Source organism: Lolium rigidum, chromosome 4, assembly GCF_022539505.1.
Source record: "Lolium rigidum isolate FL_2022 chromosome 4, APGP_CSIRO_Lrig_0.1, whole genome shotgun sequence".
NCBI lineage: Eukaryota > Viridiplantae > Streptophyta > Magnoliopsida > Poales > Poaceae > Lolium > Lolium rigidum.
In genome coordinates, this window is record NC_061511.1 from 279,313,983 (window position 1) to 279,323,046 (window position 9,064).

General features: G+C 48.9%; 1 protein-coding gene across 1 annotated transcript; it reads left to right on the forward strand.

Moving 5' to 3' along the window:
- The first annotated feature begins 5,183 nt into the window (after positions 1-5,183).
- LOC124648852 (protein NRT1/ PTR FAMILY 3.1-like) lies at positions 5,184-8,170 on the forward strand. The gene is made up of 4 exons (XM_047188544.1): positions 5,184-5,223; positions 5,327-6,105; positions 7,087-7,100; positions 7,255-8,170. Exons 1-4 carry the CDS (start codon positions 5,208-5,210, stop codon positions 8,168-8,170), a joined length of 1,725 nt encoding a protein of 574 aa, XP_047044500.1. The 5' UTR covers positions 5,184-5,207.
- The last annotated feature ends 894 nt before the right edge of the window (positions 8,171-9,064 follow it).

Below are 9,064 nucleotides of genomic sequence, written 5' to 3' on the forward strand. Positions count from 1 at the left end.
GGCCAAAATCTGGTGATAACATATATCGCAATGGTAGGTTCAGGAATTGTAATTAACTCCTGACTTGATGAACTACGCATCTCATGATTTGATGAGCTAGACATTTTTTCATGGGAAAGATGTCCTCAAAGGAAGTCGCATCATTCGAATCCATAATTGTACCAACATGCATATCAGGTACCTCAAATTTCACTATAAAAAATCTATAGCCAATGCTATGAAATGCATATTCTAGAAAAAACACAATCCATAGTTTTTGCTCCAAGCTTGCGCTTCTGGGTATGGGCACATTCACTTTCGCCAAATAACCCCAAGTCCGTAAGTAGGAGAGTTTCAGTCTTTTCCTTTCACATTCCTCAAATGGAGTAATGGTTTTGTTCTTTGCGGGAACACGGTCTAGGACATGATACGCAGTCATTATCGCCTCCCCCACCATGCCTTGGATAGACCAGATGTATCTAACATGGCATTAAGCAAATCAGTTAGAGTACAGTTCTTATTTTTGGCTGCCCCATTTGAATGACATGAGTAGGGAGGAGTCCTCTCATGGATAGTACCATGCTCCGCACAAAAAGAATCAAACTCATTGGAAAATACTCTTCACCATGATCATACCTAAACCGTTTAATCTTTCGATCAAGTTGGTTTTCCATTTCAGCTTTATAGATTTTGAAGTTATTAAAAGCTTAATCTTTAGATTTCAGAAGGTACATATAACAATATCGAGTGGAGTCATCAATTAAAGTCATGAAGTACCTTTTTCTACCTTTTGTCAACTCGCCATTCCTTTCACAAAGATCTGAATGCAGGAGTTCTGGCGGTGAGAAATCTCTTACCTCAATAGTCTTTTGAGACTTGCGAGGTTGCTTAGCTTGCGCGTGCACTTGACACTTGCAACTCTTGACAGTAGTAAATTTCATAATTAAATTCATATTGAATAGCCGCGTCATGCACCCAAAATTAATATGGCAAAGTCCTGAATGCCAAATATTGGACTCACTATCATTGCAAACATGGTTAATACTTTGAGTACATAAGTCCGACAAAGATAAGCGGAACAAGCCTCCACACTCATAACCCTTTCCAACAATTTTTCCATACTTAGATATTACAACTTTGTTGGACTCAAAACCAACTTAAAACCATCTCTACATAAAAGCGATTCACTGACACCATGAACAGAAGAACGTGAGCCGTTTCCCATCAACATGGAGCAAGTCTTGCGACCCGATAATAAGAAAACTTGGAAACATCAGAACATACATGTGTATTGGCACACATATCAATCCACCAATCAGGAGAACTACATACTGAAAAGACAATAGGAAAAATATCGTACCCGACGTCCTTCATTTCAGTATCACTACCAATAACAACATTGGTGGTCTTGCCGCTGTTCCTACACTTGTCATAGCGATTCGGGCAATTAGGAGCCCAATGATTAAGCTCACGACATGTGTGGTGATACGTCCAAATTGCATCACTATTTTGAATCATAATTTACGGTTATTCATTGCTATATTTCATATTTATAGATGATACTTATGTTATTTCATCTATTTTTTCATGTTTGATGATTATTGGAGAATCAACTGCCGGAGTCAGAATTCTGCTGGAAAAAGGGATGTCAAGATACCATATTTTTGAAGAACAATAGTTCCCAGAAAATACCCAGAAATTCCTATTTTGCCAGATGCCGGAGGAAGCAGAAGGGGAGCCTGAGGTGGGCCAGGAGGGGCCCACACCATCCCTAGGTGCGGGCCACCCCCTGGCCGCGCCTAGGCATGGTGTGGTGGCCCTGGCCCACTTCTGACATCGTGTCTTCGCGTATTTCATCCCCCGAGAACCCTAAACAGTGGGAGAGTGGACAGAGAAATATTCCGCCGCCGCTACGGGGCAGAAAACCATAGAGAGAGAAAAGCTCTCCGGCAGGAAGAAATCTACCGGGAAATTCCCTCCCGGATGGGGGAAATCATCGCTATCGTCACCGCCATCAAGCTGGACTTCATCGGAATCATCATCATCTCTCCATCACCAGCACCGTCATCTCCACCATCTCCACTCCGTCTCGATGTAACATTTTTGGGTTTGATCTTGTCTAGTTCATAGGGCATTTCCCGATGTTGATTACTCCTTGTAGTTGATGCTATTGAGTGAAATCATTGGTTTAAGGTTTATGTCCATATTGTTATTCATCATTATATCACCTCTGATTATGATCTATATGATGTCTTGTGGGTAGTTTGTTTAGTTCTTGAGGACATGGGAGAAGTCAAGATGTTAGTTGTGGAACTATGTTGAGTAATATTTAATGGTTTGATATTTAAGTTGTGGTGTTATTCTTCTAGTGGTGTCATGTGAACGTCGACTACATGATACTTCACCTTTATGGGCCTAGGGGAATGCATCGTGTATTTGGCTACTAATTGTGGGGGTGCAGGAGTGACAGAAATCTATACCCCCGTTAGGAAACTAGTGCATGAGGGAGTGTAGGATCTCAAAGTTTAAGGATGTGGTTAGATATATCTTAATTACTTTCTTCTAGTTGCGGATGCTTGCAAGGGGTATAATCACAAGTATGCATTAGTCTAAGTTGGGTAGTGCAATAGCATAGGTTCACCCACATAACACCTACCAAACCGATAAATATTATTCAGCTGCGTGAAGCGAAAGCACTTGACAAAATTCTCGTGTGTCCTCAGGAACGTTTAGTCATCATAAGTAAAACAACCAGCTTGTCCTTTGCTCTAGAAAGGATTGGTCCACTCCCTGCAATTATTATTATTGTCTTTCATTTACTCGTACTTTATTTACTTGCAATATCAAATACCCCTAAAAACCCATTTGCTAGTGTATACAGTGAATCCTTGATCAAAACTGCTTGTCAATACCTTCTGCTCCTCGTTGGGTTCGACACTCTTATTTATCGAAAGTACTACGATACACCCCTTATATTTGTGGGTCATCATGTGGCAAGCCCTTTCTTCTTATCAGTCTTCTTCTTGAAGTTGGTTGAGTGTGAGGCCTAGTTCTTGCCATCAAACTTACAGTTGCCATTTGTTGTTTTTGAACTTGTGGGGTTGGAAGTTTTTCTTCTGTACAAAATCCGCACTAGAATCTCCCTCAAAACCTCGAGCGCTTGTTCTTTGCTCTTGTCTTTTCTTTCACATGAAGAAACCCAATGCGATCCGAAACAGAAATTCCTTGTCTCTTATGTTTCAAAGAAGTAGCAAAGTTCCTCCACGAGGAAGAAAGCTTGGCAATAATGCCACCGGCCACAAACTTGTCCAGAACTGCTCAAGTCCTTTGGCAAGTGACCGTATCTCATGAGCTTGCTCAACAACGGAGCACACACTAGTCATCTTGTAGTCATAGTATTGCTCCATGGCATACAACTCAGTGCCAACATTTAAGACCCCAAATTTAGCCTCTAGTGCAACCCACGCATCCTTACCATGATCAAATGTCATGTACCAGTCAACAATGTTGTCCGCAAGAATACTGAAAAGAGTTGTCTTAAACCTGGCATGGACTTTCTCATAAGCTTCCTCCTAGACAGGAGAAAGATCACCCTCAGGTTTGCCAAGAGTGGCGAACCATTAAAGAGAGGCGACCTAGTAGCAGCGGCAACTCCACTTCAATTCATTTGTCTGTACTCAGGTTTTTGTATTGTTATGTATATAAGCAAATTACCATATAATTTAATTCAAATAAAAAATTAATAAATCATGACTATAGAAATAACAAGTAAACTAAACATGCATATCAACAAAGTAGATGAACAGATAGCATCTACACAAGATAAACCTATCGCATCTACTTCAAACAGCTGAACTAGAAACACTACGAAGGTCTGAAGCGGGAAGGACATAAGCACGTATGGTCCAGTGTTGGCCGAAGCAGAAGCAGTGGCATTTGCGGCGGCAGCGGCGACAGCTGCGTCGGTTTTGTCGCCCATGTTGAGTTTGTCGAAGAGGTCGTCGATTTCTAAGAAGTCTTTGTTCGGGAACTCGTCGTTGAGCGATGTCGTGTTGCCAGTAGTCACGCGTAAGCGCTCTCCAAAAACCTGATTGCCCCTCATCCGTCCAGGTCTACGAGAGGCAGGGATCCAGAGGCCTACGGTCTCATCGGTCGGTGCACGCCGAAAGACGGGATGAGAAACACGAAAGCGACGGCTCCGATTTATATAGTGCGGTCAAGAAGGTCATGGGACACCGACCACGTCCGAGTAAGCCACGATCCAGAAAATCCGTAACGAAACGGCTTCATTAATGTCACAGCCTGCGTCGTGGCATCCGTGACGAGGCGGCGGCGGAGAAAGAGTGCGCGAGGGCTCTCTCTCTTCCCACTCACTTATAAGAACTAGAATAGCACCCTTATAAGCCACGACACACCTCTCTCAACTAACAATGTGAGACTAAATTTTAATCCCACCATTTACCATACCTACATGGGATCAAGAAAATTTCAGAATTTGTATTGGCTATGGGTAAGACCCAAAGGCAAATTCCAACACAACGTCATGACCACTTGTGCAATGCTTGGAGCTATTTGTCATTGTTGTTAATCCAATCAACATAATGATTATCGATAGAAGACCAACTGACCTCGTGACTGAGAGTCTTTTATTAAACAGCTGTGGTCTGTCGGATCTCAAGTTTTAAACTCGTTGCTTGCTCCGGTCTTCGACGTAGTTACCGTTGCTTTCGACGCAGCTCATACGCTGATCGGCGCTCATCAGTCTTGGAACGCTGAGCTTGTTCTTTTTTGGGTTTACCTTCGGCATGTTTATGCTGTTGCTTCGGTGGATCTTTTTTTCTTTTCCGTTAAAACTTGTTGTCATACGATGTATGATCGTTCTTTTTTTCCTTTTTCTTTAAAACTTGTTCTTGTATGATGTATGATAATTGTTGCTTTATTTATAAAAGGAGGCAAAAGATTGTTGTCTCCGATGAACGCTTCGCTGTTCCACGTGAGTCCCACGTTCGGTTAGTTCACTCACTAATCAGTATAATCACTAACGAAGTATATTGCCACTTGCCGTACCTAGCCCTGTCTACATATTCCAGGCGCTGCTACTTCAGTAGTCAAATCGAGTCCACTGCGGGAGTAAGAAAAGTCTACAGTGAAATCCAACAATGGCGGGTGCAGCACCGGCTGACGAAGATGGATCGCCGAGGAAGACGAAGCAGGGCGGCTTCAAGACGATGCCCTTCATACTAGGTGACTTTCATTTCCCTTAATTTCTTTCTGTATGGAACAGCATTTCGATCGCGACTGTTTCGAAATTACAGTCGCTGAATGTGTGTGTGCCGACGCCGTGAAGCGAACGAGGTATGCGACAGGTTCGCCACGGCCGGCTTCAACGCCAACATGATCACCTACCTGACGCAGCAGCTCCACCTTCCGCTGGTGGAGGCCTCCAACCTGCTCACCAACTTCATGGGGACGGCAGCCTTCACCCCGGTCTTCGGCGCCATCATCGCCGACTCCTACGCCGGCCGATACTGGACCATCGCATCCGGCGGCGTGTTCTACCAGCTCGGCATGCTCGGCCTCGTCCTCTCCGCGCTCCTCCCTTCCCTCCGCCCCGCCACGTGCACCACTACCGCATCGACGGCGACGTCGTGCCAGCGCGCCAACGGTGGGCAGCTCGCCGTGCTCTACGTGTCGCTGCTCTTCACCGCGCTCGGGTCAGGCGGCATCCGGCCATGCGTGGTGGCGTTCGGCGCGGACCAGTTCGGCGTCGGAGGGAGGCGCCCCGGCGGCGACCAGAAGTGGAGCTTCTTCAACTTCTACTTCTTCACCATGGGGCTCGCCGTGCTCCTGGCGCTGACGGTGGTGGTGTACATCCAGGAGAACGTCGGCTGGGGCTGGGGTTTCGGGATCCCGGCCATCGCCATGTTCGTCTCCGTGTTGTCGTTCGTGGTCGGGTACCCTCTCTACGTCAGGGTCAAGCCCGGCGGAAGCCCCTTCGTGAGGTTGGTCCACGTCATCGTCGCGGCGATCAGGAAGAGGAAGGAGACAGTGCCGGAGGACGCCGCCATGCTGTACCAGAACAAGGAGCTGGACGCTCCCATCGCCGCCGACGGGAGGCTGCTCCACATATACCTGTAAATGGAAACGGCAGGCCACGGCGCCGCTGGCCCAAGCCCATTTCCCTTGCTAAGTAGACACCCGCTAACAGAAAAATAATCGTGGCGGCCCTTCACGGATCCCCCGCTACCGCCGTCACGCCGCTCCTGAGTCCTGACCTTCTCCATGGCGATGGAGTCCGCCGCCCCCCCCCCCCCCATCCCTCCGCTCACCCCCTACTCCGCTCTTGGCCTGCAAGTACTCCACGCGGGGCCGCCCTTGTCCCCTCTCTCGCGCGGCCGGGCGGGATTCCCGATCCCCTCTCTCGCGAGCCCGTGGGTGCGCGGTGGTCACCACTGAATCGTGCAGAGGAAGTGTAGCAGTCAGCAGCAGGAGGGGAATGCTCCGTTGCGGCGTGATCTCACCGCAAGGCCGCAGGCTAGTTCCCTCGGCGTAGTTTTCGGGCATGGATGGGACGGCCGCGGCGGAGGCGGACGGCGACGGCGGAGGCGGACGGCGTGGACGGCGATACGCAGATTAAGCCCCGCCGTCAGGGAGCGAGGAGCTGGAGATGCCGTCTACGCCGCTCCCGCTGGCGCGCGAGCCCGACTGGTCGGAGCACTTCTCCTTCTTCAGCTCAGAAGCAGCGCCACGGACGGACTCCGGTGTCCAGGCCAGACGACAGCGTCACCCAGCAGCAGCGGCGCTGCCTCGACACCGGAGCCGACGAGAGGGTGGAGGAGCTCACGGTGCGGAACTGCATCAGCTACTCCGTCGCCCAGTCCGATGCCTCTGCTGCCGGAAGCAAGAAACCACAACCGGACGTATACGAGGCAACATCGTATTCTACATTCATACGGAAATTTGGTCAGCTACGTAGCGGGCAACCGGCCAGCCGCTTACCGTGACGGGAGTAAATGGACAAGCTGAAACGTCCCGTTCTATTTAAAAGGGCACAAGCGGCACTTGGTGGAACGCCACGGACGTGTCCATTTACAGGTATAGCTCCACACCAACCAGCTTAGGCAAGTAACCTCGAGTTGGTACACTTGGTTCCAGTTTCCATGTGCATCATCGTGTCTTTTTCCTCGCGTGGTTCCTTTGTTTATCCTTCGGTTTCGGCGCAATCCAACTTGTCAATTATTAACGCATAACCTCCTTGCTTGCCCCCACGTGAAGGTTCTTGGATCGAGCGGCAATAGTGACAACGACCGATGCCATTGACTCCGGCGCCGAGCCGAACCCATGGCGGCTGTCGACGGTGCACCGCGTCGAGGAGCTCAAGTCCATCGTCCGCATGCTGCCGCTCTGGGCGGCCAGCATCACCCTCATCGCCGCCGCCTCGCACAACTTCACCTTCGCCATCCAGCAGTCGCGCACCATGGAACGCCGCCTTTCGCCGCGGTTCGAGATCCCGCCCGCCAGCATGATCATCTTCACCACGCTCACAATGCTCGTCAGCCTCTCCCTCTACGACCGCATCTTTGTACCCATCGCGCGCCGCTACACCGGCCGGCAGTCGGGGATCTCCTACTTCCAGCGCATGGGGGCCGGGCTGGCCGTCTCCGTCCTCGGCGTCCTCACGGGGGCGCTCGTGGAAGGCAAGCGGCGAGCGGTTGCTGCGGAGCACGGGCTCTTGGACAGCCCCGGTGCCACCGTGCCGATCAGCGTGTTCTGGCTGGTGCCGCAGTACGCGCTCCACGGGGTCAGCGACGCGCTCTCCACCGTGGCGCACATGGAGTTCCTCTACGACCAGTCGCCGGAGAGCATGCGCAGCTCGGCCGCCGCGCTGTTCTGGGTCGCCGGCTCACTCGGGAACTACCTGGGCACCGTGCTCGTCACCGTGGTGCAGAGCGCCAGCGGAGGAGAATGGCTGCAGGATAACATCAACAGGGGAAGGCTGGACTACTACTACTGGCTCGTCACCTTCCTCATGCTGCTCAACCTTGTCTACTACATCGTTTGCTTCCATTTTTACACCCTCAAGTCGTTCGAGGTGGACGCCGCAGACGAGCCGCAGCGCCAACAAGATGGCGGTGAGGACCGAAGTGTAGAGCGGCAGAATGAGCTGTGCGGTGGGCAGATTGGAGCTTAAATTCCAGAAATTGTGAAGGTCCCTTTTAACAGCACAGGCTCACGGAGAGTAACTTAAACTCACACTATCTTTAAAGTGAGCATAGCTTAACTGATTGGGGTTGTACATCTCGGTTTAAACCTTCATGGAAGTAATTTTAGGTTTTATTTAGTGCCTAACTAACAGCTACCTGTTTTCTAACTGAGGAACAGACAATTTTTTCCTTCCAGTCATGTGACGTCACCTGTCAAGTCTAACCTCGCACCATCCCGACAGGACCAGTTGTGAACCATTTCGAGCGGGCTTCGGTTTGGGCCTTGTAATGTGAGTCGGGTTTTTCTTCATTTTCCATGGGTTGCACGTATGTAACATTCTCGGTAAGTGTTAACATGGTTTGGGGTAGTTCTGCCTTGTAGTGGCGTTCAGTGTTTTTTCTTTACCATCACCAAACCGAAAGTAAGAGCTCATAATAATTAAGGCAAACAAATGATAAGCCATGAAATTGAAATAAAATGTAATTCAATCTTCTCTCTGCAATAATATACCAAATTTAAAGCAAACAAATTGTCTTACAACCATGACGTTTACACAAAAGGGACTACTAAAACAATAGTTCTTCAGCACAACATTCAAAATGACATTGACCTTTGACTAAAATTAACACTGGTTACTTAACACAGAACCCTAGCCCCCCTACAACCGTTGAAAGAAAGTGGAAAACAAAAACTACCCATGAAACTTCCATGAGCATGGCGAGGCCAATATCCAGCTCATTGTCGACAACGGAACTCCACCATGATAAACCGATAAAAATGCGCCCTTTTGGCAGAATAGGATATGGTACTTTCTTCTACTTAATATACATGCTGAGAGCAAGATGCAGAATGCTAGAGCTGCATAATTTAGAAAAGAAAA